The sequence below is a fragment of the Hemitrygon akajei genome, chromosome 1 (assembly GCF_048418815.1).
Source record: "Hemitrygon akajei chromosome 1, sHemAka1.3, whole genome shotgun sequence".
Classification (NCBI taxonomy): Eukaryota; Metazoa; Chordata; class Chondrichthyes; order Myliobatiformes; family Dasyatidae; genus Hemitrygon; species Hemitrygon akajei.
In genome coordinates this window covers 173,960,859-173,973,187 of record NC_133124.1, presented here as the reverse complement: position 1 = coordinate 173,973,187, position 12,329 = coordinate 173,960,859, and the positions used below count along the sequence as shown (strand labels likewise).

Below are 12,329 nucleotides of genomic sequence, written 5' to 3'. Positions count from 1 at the left end.
GCCATATGATTCACTGATTAGATATTTGCATTAACGAGCAGATGTACAGGTGCTTAATAAAGTGGTCACTGAGTGTGTATTGTGTATCAAAGCATAAATAGTTCACTATCTTTGTATTTGTACTTAGAGATGTAGCAATGCATCCACTTACACTCCACACTGAGGGTGATGGCCCTCTCCGCTGTCCCGTGTTCATTCTCCGCCACACACTGGTAGACTCCGGCCTGCTGGGATGTCACTTGAGGAAACTCCAGCCACAGTTCGTTGCTGGAACTTATTGTGTTCAGTGTGACACCGAGATGTTTCCATGTCAGGTTAGACACTGGAAAACTCTGGACGGAGCAGAGGATCGATGTAGGAATCCCTTCCTTCATAATCATCCAGGAGCTGTTCACGTTGTTGGGAGAAGTGATTGAGAAATTCTGTGGGGCATCTAAAGACAAACAGATGGTTAACAGTGCAACAGTTTCGGGGCAATCAAAGATCAAAAATCAGCTTTAAAAGTAAGTTGGGCCTGCTGGGACGTCTGCGGAGCAAGAGACCACAGAGTGAGTTGGAGACAGGTCTTTGTGGGCTTGCGCATATGAGGAACATTTGATGACTCTGGGCCTACACTCACTGGAGTTTACAAGAATGAGGTGGAACCTTATTTAAACATATCTAACATTGAAAGCCTTTACCGGGACGATGTGGAGATAATGTTTCCTATAGTGTGTATGTCGAGGACCAGAGGGAACAGCCTCTGAACAGAGGGACGTCCATATAGAATACAGACGAGGAGGCATTTATTTAGCCAGAGGGTGGTGAATCTGTGTAATTCATTGCCACAGACGGTTGTGGAGGGTGTCATTGAGTATACTTAAAACGGAGGTTGATAGCTTCTTGCCTTGGGTGACAGACATTATGGTGAAGACCAGAAAATGGGGTCGAGGGGGATAACAAATCAGCCATGATGGAATTTGCGTAGCAGAGTCGATGGGCCGAGCGGCCTAATTCTGTTCCTATGTCATATGCTCCACAGTCCAAATTCCTCGCCGCAAGCTCAGGCCAAGGACAGCCCCGCACTGATTACGGAGAAGGTGTTGTCCAGTCTGAAGGGCAGAAACGAGGGACAGTGTGATATCGCAGAGACAATGCTGAGCATCAACAATGAATATTGTTGTCACACTGAGGGAGCGCCGCACTGTGGGAGGGGCGATAGTGAGGTAGGGGTACAGTGTGGGAGGGGTAATTCTGAGGAAGAGTCACACTGTGGGAGGGGCGATACTGTGTGATCTCTCTCTCCTAAAGTTGAAAATATCGGCAAAATCCTAAAAGGACGGGTTTAGAGACCTCCAGAAGGTTTTGGGAGTGTGGGCGCCATATTGACAGTGGACGAGAGCGGTCTCTTTCCTGCAAGGACCCGGTTTTGAAGTTTTCGGTCCGTGTTTCTCGAGCGCTGAGCAGTGGCTGCAGCTGACGGATTGCCAAAGTTCGAGTCTTTAACTTTGTCGGGAGCGGGAACGGATTAAATCCGTTTTGAAACAGCGGAAACCCCTCCCGTTTAGATTGCCGAGCCCAGGGCGATTGGGAAGACTTCGGAGCGGCCGGTGGAAGAGCGGACTGACCTGGGAGACACCTTCGTTTTTGCAGCAGTACGGATGGCGCTGAGGTTTTTCAACCAGACGGACATCCAGCCTATCCACGGATAACTCCCATCTCCCTCCCCTCTCTGAACTGTTTCTTTTTGAGAGATTATTTGCTGGGGTCTCGCTGTGTTTAACGTTCTGTAGTTGTCGAATTTCGGACTGAGTAGTGACTGCCATGACAGAGTGCATCTCCAACATGTCGGCATCGCAGTCGTATGCGGAGACTGCGGGCTCTGGAATTACATCCCGCGAAGTGAGTCACCCTTTCAAATTAATGGCTCCGAAAAATGCTGTACAATGTACGGAACCAACTTGAGTCAGTAGGAATGACGCTTTGAAGCCGACGTCGCTGGGCCTCCCCCCGCTGCCCCCTCTTTCTGTTCCTCCCGTCGGCAACCCCCCCCCCCTTTCCCCGTGCCTGTGGCTTTGAAAATCATGGCTAAGCTGCTGGTGCGGCCCTCCTCCCCGCCAGCTCTCTGGGGAAAGTGCGGTAAAATATCGTCGTCGTCGTCGTCGTGGCTATCCGTCGGTCGAGGATGACAGTTTCCACAGAGCGAAGACGCCCGTGCGTGAATTTGTTTAACGTGTACTTGATTTTGCACTTCAAGAAGTACACGATACATCACAAATGAACCAGCTGATTCTAATGGCATGGAAACCACGACGATCGGAGCTGATGGATTTTTTGCAGCCTTCATCCGCCTTCACAGCCGTTGAGTTCGAAGTAACTTCGTCCGCCTATTCCACCGTTGAGGGTGAGGTCCCTGACATAGAACAGTCCAACCAAGACCTCAACAGTGGAACAGGCGGGGATTTAACCACCTTTTCTCCTTTCCGCGCCATCTGCTTATGCAGCTGAAGCGGGATGGGGTTGTCGAGGGATGCTTTCAGGTACAATTTCAGGGACGATGTTACACGATTCCATGGCTACCGGCCACTCGCGATGTCAGTAGTTTGGACATATTCGTTACTGCCAGACTGCTAACTCCATCTCGAAGGCAGAAGCCGACGCCGCTGTGCCTTCTCCCGCTGCACCCCTCTTTCTATTCATCCCTTCGGCACCAACTCCACCAACTCCCCCCCCCCCCGCCTTTCCCCGTGCCTCCGGCACGGGTGAAGATAAGGAGTGGGTTGGAGTAGGAAGGTAAAGAAAAACTAGAAACACCCTGAAGCTTCTACCCCTGCGAAGGGGCGGGCAGTTCCTGTTAAACCCGACCCGGAGGGCTCAAGGCATCTGAGTTCCAGTAAAGGCCGGGAAAGTGTAAGTAATGCCAGAGGCTGCGGACACATCCGAAATGGGGGTCACACAACACATTCTGTTCTGAAGGAGTTCAGGGGTCACACGAAGGGATGAATTTACGTTCTGGTTAAGGCCAGATACCCAGAGTATGTCTCCCCAGAGCTGGAGGAGTATGGAGTGTAAGAAATAAGGGGGGTGATCCTTTGCACTTTTACAGATTGTCAGGTAAGATGTTGTGGTCATCAGTGAATCGTGGCTGAAGGATGGTTGTAGTTGGGAGCTGAATCTAAGGTTACATATTGTATTAGTGGGATAGGAAGGCAGTCGGAGTGGATGGTGTGACACATGTGGTAAAGTATGGCATCTACTCATTAGAAAGATTTGACAAAGGATCAGAAGGTGATGAATCCTTGTGGGTTGAGTGAAGAAACTACAAGAGTAAAAGGTCCTTGATGGCAGTTGTATTCAGGCCTCCAAACAGTAGCTGGGATGTGGACAACAAATTGCAATGGGAAATAGAAAAGATGTGTCAGAAGTGCAAAGTTATCGTAGTCATTGGAAATTTTAACATGTGGGTAGATTGGGAAAATGAGGTTCATAATAAATCCCAAGAGAGTGAATGTGTTGAATGCCTACAAGATGGATTTTAAAGCAGTTTGTCATTGAGCCTACTCGGAGATCAGCAACACTGAATTAGGCATTTTGTAAATGAACCAGAGGCGATTGGGGAGCTTAAGGTAAAGGAACCCTTAGGATGGAGTGATCACAATTTCACTGAGCTCAAATTGAAATTTGATAGGGAGAAAATAAAGTCCGACAGAATGGTACTTCAGTAAAGGAAATTACAGTGGTGTGAGAGAGGAGTTGGCCAAAGTAAATTGGAAGGAGAAGCTGGCACACATGACAGCAGAGCAGCAATCAGTTTAGTTTCTGGGGAAAGCGAGGAAAGAGCAGGATAGGTGTATTCCAAAAATAAAGAAATACTCAAAATGGCAAACTAGTATAACTATAGCTGACAAGGCAAGTCAAAGCAAATCTCAAAGTTAAGTATTGAAATTTTTAAAAACCTACAGATTACAATTAAAGAATTATTAGGAGGAAAAATATAAAATACGAAAGCAAGCTAACGAACGATGTCAAGGTGGATAGGAAAAAACATTTTCAAGTGTATAAAAAGAGAAATAGAGATGGAAGACACAAGCAGTGTGTAGGTATTGATGGAAGGAAGTGAGTGCAGCTACTATTACAGGGGAGACGGTGCTCAAAAAGCTGAAAGACACACTGGTACATAAGTCACCCGGACCAGATGAACTGTACCATAGGGTACCGAAAGATGTAGCAGTAGAGATTATGGAGGCATTACTTATGATATTTTAAGAATCATTGGACTTTGGCATTAGGCATGGGAGGATAATTAGGCCATTCAGTCTATCGAGTCTGTTCCAGCATTCCATCCTGGCTGATTCCAGATCCCAATCATCTCCATACACCTGTCTTCTTACTATATCCTCTGATGCCTGACTGATCAGGAAATGATCAACTTCCACCTTAGACATACGCATGGACGTGGCCTCCACCATAGTCTGTGGCAGAGCATTCCCAGATTTACTACAATTTGGCTAAAAATAAACCCTGCTTACCTCCGTTCTAAAGGGCTGTTCCTCAATTTTAAGACTATGCCCTCTAGTTCTAGATACCCCCACCATAGGAATCATCCTCTCCACATCGACCCTATCTTGTTGTGGTGTCTTATAAAGGCTAGCATTTTCTCCTTGTATTTATATTCTATTTCCTTTGAAATAAATAAATAAATAAAATAAAAAAATAATTTATTTCAATTTATACAAAAACATTGTATTTGCCAACTTTGCCACAGACTCAACTGTAAATTAACCTTCCTGGAATCTGAGGTTAGTCCTACTGGCCTATAATTTCCTTTCTCTTGCCTTCCTCCCTTAAAGAGTGGAGCAACATTTGCAATCTTCCAGTTCGCCGGGACCATGCCAGAATCAAGGAATGGTTCCAGAAGACTAGAGAACTGCAGACGCCACTCCACTCTTTAAGAGAGGAGGGAGGCAGCAGAAAGGAAATTATAAAGCAGATTGCCTGACCTCAGTGGTTGAGAAGATGTTGGAGTCAATTGTTAAAGGACGAGGTTGTGGAGTTCTTGGTCACAGGACAAGATGATATATAGTCAGCATGGTTTCTTTAAGGGAAAATTTTGCCTGACGAATCTGTTGGAATTCTTTGAGGAGATGACAGTCGGACAGATAAAGGGGAAGTGGTGGATGTTGTACATTTGGATTTTCAGACCGAATTTGACAAGTTGCCACGCATGAGGCTGCTTAATAAGTTAACAGCCCATGGTTAGAGCATTGGCTGATTAGTAGGAGGCAGTGTGGGAATGAAAGCAGACTTTTCTGGTTGACTGACAGAGACCCCAGTTTTTCCGCAGGAGTCGATGTTGGAACCGTTTATTTTAATGCTGCATAGGTGCTTTAGATGCTGGAATAGATGGCTTTGTTGCTAGGTTTGCAGATGATACGAAGATTGGTGGAGAGGCAGGTAGTGTTAAGGATGCAGTTTGCGTGTGTAGGATGCAGAAGGACTTGGACCTAGATTAGGAGAATGGGCAAGAAAGTGGGAAATGAAATACAATGTTGGAAAATGCATGGCAATGCGCGTTAGTACAGGTGTCCCCTGGTTATGAATGTTCACCTTACACCACTTCACTTTTACAAAAGACCTACATTAGTAACTGGTTTGCGCATTACAAAGAGGGTTTCTGCTTTTACGAAAATTTCTCCCATATAAATCATTTTACGCCATTTCGGCGTGAGGAAAGTTTCATAGGAACACTCTAACTTTGTAAAGGGGGTCAACATCTGTAGTAGAAATAAATGTGCGGATTATTTCCTAAATGGGGAGAAAATTAGATGTGGAGGAACTTGGGAATCCTTGAAAGTTAACTTGCAGGTGAAGGCAAATGCCAAGTTAGCATTAATTTCAAGAAGGCCAGAATATAAGAGCAAGGATATAATTTTGAGGCTTTATAAGGCCTCACTTTGAGTATTGTGAGTAGTTTTGGGCTCCTTATCTAAGAAAAGATGTGCTGGCTTTGGGGAGGGTTCAGATGAGGTTCACAGGATGATTTTGGGAATGAAAGGTTTATCATAAGAGGAATGTTTGATGGCTCTGGAGCTGTGCTTGCTGTAATTTAGAAGGATGCTGGGGATTTCATTGAAATCTTTTGAATGTTGAAAGCCCTAGATAGAGTAGATGTGGAAAGGATGTTTCCTGTGGTGGGAGAGTCTAGGACAAGAGAACAGGGCTTCATAAAAGAGAGTCCATTTCATAAAAAATGCGGAGAAATGTCTTTAGCCAGATGTTGGTGAATTTCTGGAATTTGTTACAGACAACTGTGGATGCCAGGTTATTGAGTGTATTTAAGGAAGACATTGATAGGTTCTTGATTGCCCATGGCAGCAAAGTTTATGGGGAAGTGGCTGGGGAGTGGAGCTGAGGAGGGGGAAAACAGATCAGCCATTACTGAATGGTGGAACAGATGTGATGGACCAAATGGCCTAATTCTGCTCCTATGTTTTATCATCTTCTCATGGATATTCAGGACAACATTTGTTACTAAATAAATGATTCAGTTATCCTCCTGCTGAAATTTGCAGAATATTTATGTGTACTCTGTGGAGTATTGCTGTACCTGTATGATAATTGATCTCCGTACTTACACTGCACAGTTAGTGAGAGGGCCTGCTCCGATGAAACAGATGGGTATCTGACTCTGCAGGTGAGATTTTGCCCGTGGTGTTTGAGTGCTGGTGTCATGGTCAGGACAGAAGTATATGTCAGAGTGTTGTGCCACCGAGTTACACTGCTTGAGACTGATGGTGGTACATCCGTGGGGGTGACCCAGGTTAAGGTGGGTGAAGTTCCGTTACACGTGGTGTTGAAGATGCAGGTTATGTTCCCAGACTTTCCTTCAACAAACTCACCAGCGAATATCGTGGGTTTATCTGTGAAATCTAACACAGAAAATGGATCCTTTCAGTTCAATATCACCAAATGCGTTAGTTGAGTTAGAAAACCCAGACCCACAACAGGAAAGGTGTTTACAGGACGATCCCTGAACAATGGGGGTAGAGTGTGAGGGAAAGTTGAACAGTGTGGGGTTTGTTACTGTTCTGAAAGCTGTTGAGAGGGGAAATGGGAATCAGAGTCCTCCACTGAGAGCCTCAATATCACACAGTCACAGATAACATCCAGTGGGGTACGTCCTTCCCCAAACAGTGAGACATTGGCCAAGTGGACTTGGTCATGGTTGAAGATGAGTTCAAAAAGTTCAAATTAAAGTTATTAGCAAAGTACATATACATGTTGTTACCATATACTCTACTACCTTGTGATTCATTTTCTTGCAGGCATTTACAGGAAAAAAATAAAAACAAATAGAATTTATAAAAATCTACACAAAGACTGACAACAAAAAGACAAATTGCAAAATAAAATAAAATACAGTACTGAGAACGTGAGTTGCAATTAGTCCTTGAAAGTGAGTTTGTAGGACATAGAATCCGCTCAGAGTAGGGGTGTTTGAGGTTATCCACATGATTTCAGGAGATTGGTGTTTGAAGGGGAGTAACTGTTCCTGAACTTCGTGGTGTGGGACGCAATGCTTCTGTACCTCCTGCCCGATGTTAGTAGTGAGATCAGGACATGGACTAGATGGTGGATAAAAACACAAAGGACGAAGGAATGGAAGGATGTACGGGTGGTCGGGATGGAGAAGGAGAAGGAGTGGAGTGTTCCTGGGAAGCTGAACTCTGCCACATGCAGAGAGACCTACTTTGGAAAGAAACTGCACTAAACTCTGAGAACTTCTTGTGTTTATGCCAGTGGTACTTCAATATGCTTGGGAACATAAATTGGCTTTCATAACATAGTAACAGTCGGTACACTGAAGGTGTAGAGGCTGCTTCGGTAATGAGTGTGAAGTTTCCAAAAAATCGGGAGTTGTGACCGTGTGAATTTGGACCTAGTACAAGGTTATATTATTCCCCACTGACTGCTGAATGTCTGCTGTTTAGTCACTACACAGAACACTTACCAGAAACACGGAGCCGCGTGACAGGGTGATAGTTGTAACGATCACTTCCGGTAAACTCAATCCTGAAAAAGTATGGCCCTTCATCTTCCTGTGTGATGTTGTCGATAACCAGGGAACAGTCATCATCATTCAAGTCTCCAGACAGACGAGTCCGATGCTGAAACTTCGATATCTCCTGACTGTGATCGCTGGAGTGAAAGGCTATATGATGATTTTGCTGTTTTTCACTGTTATACCAGATACCAGTCCTCGACCCCTCATGCAGATTTGATGGATAACGGTAGTGGCATTGAAACCGGGCACACAAACCTCTCTGTGCTGTCACATGTGATGGTGTGTCAGCTTCCCACTCATTCGACACTGTGCCTGAGGAGAGAATGAACAATCTTTGGTAATGGACGGCTTGTGAGCACATCGGACTTGATAACCACTCCCTGTATCACTCCTGCACTGTGGCTGTGGACATGGTGCGTACTAAGTGTGAGAGACACAAGGAAACCCACCAGGCCTCCTCATGGTTGGAGGGGACCTGTTAGTCGGGGGCGGGTGGATGGATGAGTGGTGCAGGTTCATTTTGTTTTGCCTCATTGGCTCAGGACCGAATAAGTTGGTCTCTCACTGTCAGGAAGAATCAACGACAGAGGTGTCATCTAACAGTGCAGGAAGAAATGGAGTGGCCAAAACTTGTCTGCTCTCCTCTATTGGGAATCACTTGCTGTTCACTCTACCACGTGTCACTGTCTCTGCTCCTTCCATCCATCTACTACATTGGATCCATCGGATCTTATGGATCTAGGAATGAATGTGGATCATTATTATGTAAGGGATCCCTGTGGGACTCCCACAGGTACACGGATGCCGACGTGCCTGTGACTGAGTACCACAGACGCTGGTGACAGACAGACTGCAGTAGGGGCCTGTTCTGGCAGTTTCCACACTAACAGTGCAGCTTTCTCGCAACCGGTCCCAGTCAACAATGCAGCAATCCCACACACTGTCCTGCTCGTACTGCAGCCCAGTCAACGTGTAACATCACAGTACATCACACTGTGGCAATTTGAATCTGCTGGAACATAATCTGCCATGTGTAATGGATTTAGCAAAATGCATCACAGTACATCCCTCCCGACTATTGGGACTATCACGAAGGCAACGCCCATCGTCAAACATCCCCACCATCCGGACTGTGTCCTGTTCTCACAGCTCCCATTGGGCAGGAGGGGCAGAAGCCTGAAGGCCCACATCACCAGGTTCAGGAACAGCTCCTTCCCTTCAAACTTCCCGATCTTGATCAAACACAACCACTCCCTCAGTATCGCAACACTGTGACCACTTCGCATTACAATGGGCTTCTTTTGTTTCAATATTTATTGTTCTTGTAAACTTGTGTAAAATTTATGTTTTTTTTTCTGAATGTTGTGCATCTTCTGTTAATGTACCTGTGATGCTACTGCATGGAAGTTTTTCATTACACGTGCTGACATGGACTTGAGCGTCTGATAATAAACTCCACTTTAACACACGTGACTCTGAATGTGTGACACTCCAATATCACAGTGCAGCGTTCCAATATCACAGTGCAGCACCACCCCTTTTCTTTCACAAGTTTATTCACACAAAATACAAACGTACAAGACGGTGAACAAGTTCCAATTAAGATATGTTAATCAGCTAAATCCCTGGGGTGGGAGGGCCACCGTTCCCGGAAATCTCTGAGTGTACTCAGCGTAACACATGCTCCCTCTCCAAGAACAGCCGGGCGTGAACATATCCCCGGAAGCGGGGCAGATGGTCGGCCCGGACAGACCCCTTGACTGTCTTCCGCCCGGACCTATGAATGCCCAACTTGGCCAAGCCCATCAGTGGATCCTCCGAAGGACCTGCCCCTTCCGTACTGGGTGCCTGTATATCAGGAGCACAGGAGTGAAGTGCAAACAAAAGCTGAGCAACAGCCCCTTCAGATTCTCAATTAGCGGCCTCAGCCCCTCACACTCCATATAAATGTGGTACACTGACTCTCCCTGGCCACAGAATGGACAGGTGCAGAGAGAGATTCCCCCGCCGCTGGGTGATAAAAATAGACCGCTAAGATGTGTCTAGTCTGCAGTCGAAAGCAAGGAAGTGATATGTAGCCCTTACAAGAACAGCGTCAGTGCATCATGAAAAGTGACTGTGAGCTTCGCACCACGGTTACCACCCCATCTTCATGATCAGTGACCGAGGAAAGGCCACCACCCCAGGATCCAGAATTTCTCACAAAGACAGGTCCTGAGGCGGCACAGGGCAGGTCTCCCACTCACTACCACCATGCAGTACCGTATAATCGATCTCGGAGCAGACAGCCCACTGATCCTTCTGGAATTTGATCGGGATTTCTCTTGGGGCACTTGATGGAGTAAGGTGCATTTTGGCTTTGCTCCGTTGATTTTCCCATTTTTTTACCACCCTTTCTCTATCTATATTAACGTGTTTATAACATTTTTAGAATGCCTGACCTTTGATTTTTAATCGCTGGAAGTGAATACCAGAGGGCAAAAGGCATCAGCCGAAGGCAAGGAAGACGGTAATGGAAATGGAAGGAGAGAAGGTAATTCTAAGCAGTCTAAACAGTCTCGACTTACTTTGGAGGCTATGTGAAGCTCCTAGATGGTAAATTCAATAAAAAATCTACTTTGTAAGTATTCTTAAAGGAGATCGAAAGTCTCGATGGAAGGACTTAAGCGGGAGAGTGAAAAACAACAGCGGCAAATTTCTGAACTCGATGAAGTTGGAAGACAGAGAGAACGTAGATTGGACGCATTGGAAAAGAAATTAACTTCGACCACTCAAACACTGTAACAGTATAAAGTCAAGATGATTGACCTAGAAAGTCACAGTCACAGACAAATCCTGTGAATAATAGGACTCCGTGAAGATATTGAGAGTGGTGACCATACTAAATCCTTTCCTTAAGTTTTAAATGGACGTGCTTGGCTCTGAAGCTCTCTCTACTACCCCTATACTTGATCGTGCCAACCGTGCTTTAAGAGCAAAACCTCCTAAAGAGTTGAATCCTCGACCTGCTACACACCGATTCCATTATGTGCATAGCAAGGAGGATTTAATTCAAATTGCCGGTCGGAAAAGGGTTATTGAACACGGAGATCTCAAGTTTGGTCTGGTTGAAGACTACTGTCCCGAGGTAATGCGAGAAAGATTACATTTTAAACCGGTGATGTACGAGCTTTAGCAAAGAAAGTTTCAACCAGCTCTGCTATTTCCAGCTCGTTTAAGGATCGATCTGACTGATAAATCACGCAAACGGTTTAAATCCATGGAAGAAGCTCATCAATTCGCTGAGGATCAACGTTCGATCTCAACTGTCTAATAAATTTACTGTTACTTCGTATCTCTATTCATTTGGTTTATAAGTTAACAACCAGTTCATAGATCTGGGCCTTTGAAGTTTCAAGATTTTTGCCCTTGGCTTGATAATACTCGTATCTGTTTTAGAGTATCAATCTGTTATTAATAAGATTGTATTCTGTTTCACTTTTTAAGATCTCTCCTTTCAAAATGTTTTGCAGATGGCTGGATTTTTATTAACATTTGTTTGGTGTTTTTTATGGCATTCATTTTTCAGTGAGTTGACTGTCGGTGTTATTTTGCATTTTTTTCAATTTTGGAGATTCGCCTTCAAGGAAGTGGGGGTAGGGGAATTTGTAGTTAGCTTTCTGGTTGTAATTGGCCAGTTTTAGGGCTTTTGTGGATAGTGGGTGCGGCAATTTTTAGTTTAGTTTTTTTTTCATCTGTGCTGAACTGAAATTACAAATATGTATGAATGTCGTAACTTCCGGTTCCACTTTAAACTTTTTTCTCTTTTCCTGATCCATGAGTTTACTATGCAGTAAGGTACATTACATACCATACAGTTTATTCAAATAAAATGGATAATATTATTAACTTTCTCTCATGGAATACGAATGGTTTGAATCATCCGATTAAACAGAAGAAGATTTTTAGAATTTTTCATAGATTGAATGCTCAGATTACCTTTGCCCAGGAAACTCATGTGCGGAAGGAGGATAACCAGTATTTTTTTAAGTTTTGGAAAGAACAACTATTTCATTCCAACTCACAGGATAAGGTGAAAGGTGTATCTAATTTTATAGACTCCTCGATTTCATTTAACCATATAACCATATAACAATCACAGCACGGAAACAGGCCATTCCGGCCCTCCTAGTCCGTGCTGAACTGTTAATCTCACCTAGTCCCACCTACCCGCACTCAGCCCATAACCCTCCACTCCTTTCCTGTCCATATACCTATCCAATTTTACCTTAAATGACACAACTGA

General features: G+C 44.8%; 1 protein-coding gene across 1 annotated transcript in view; it reads right to left on the bottom strand.

Moving 5' to 3' along the window:
* LOC140726350 (sialic acid-binding Ig-like lectin 13) overlaps nt 1–12,041 on the bottom strand; it is a 32,047-nt gene extending 20,006 nt beyond the window's left edge. Inside the window, exons 1-4 of the mRNA XM_073042657.1 lie at nt 12,023–12,041; nt 7,991–8,356; nt 6,615–6,908; nt 152–433 (exon numbers count right to left, since the gene is read on the bottom strand). Of these exons, the coding sequence (XP_072898758.1) occupies nt 152–433; nt 6,615–6,908; nt 7,991–8,356; nt 12,023–12,041 (961 nt within the window). The remainder of the gene's footprint in view (nt 1–151; nt 434–6,614; nt 6,909–7,990; nt 8,357–12,022) is intronic.
* Between the last annotated feature and the right edge of the window lie 288 nt (nt 12,042–12,329).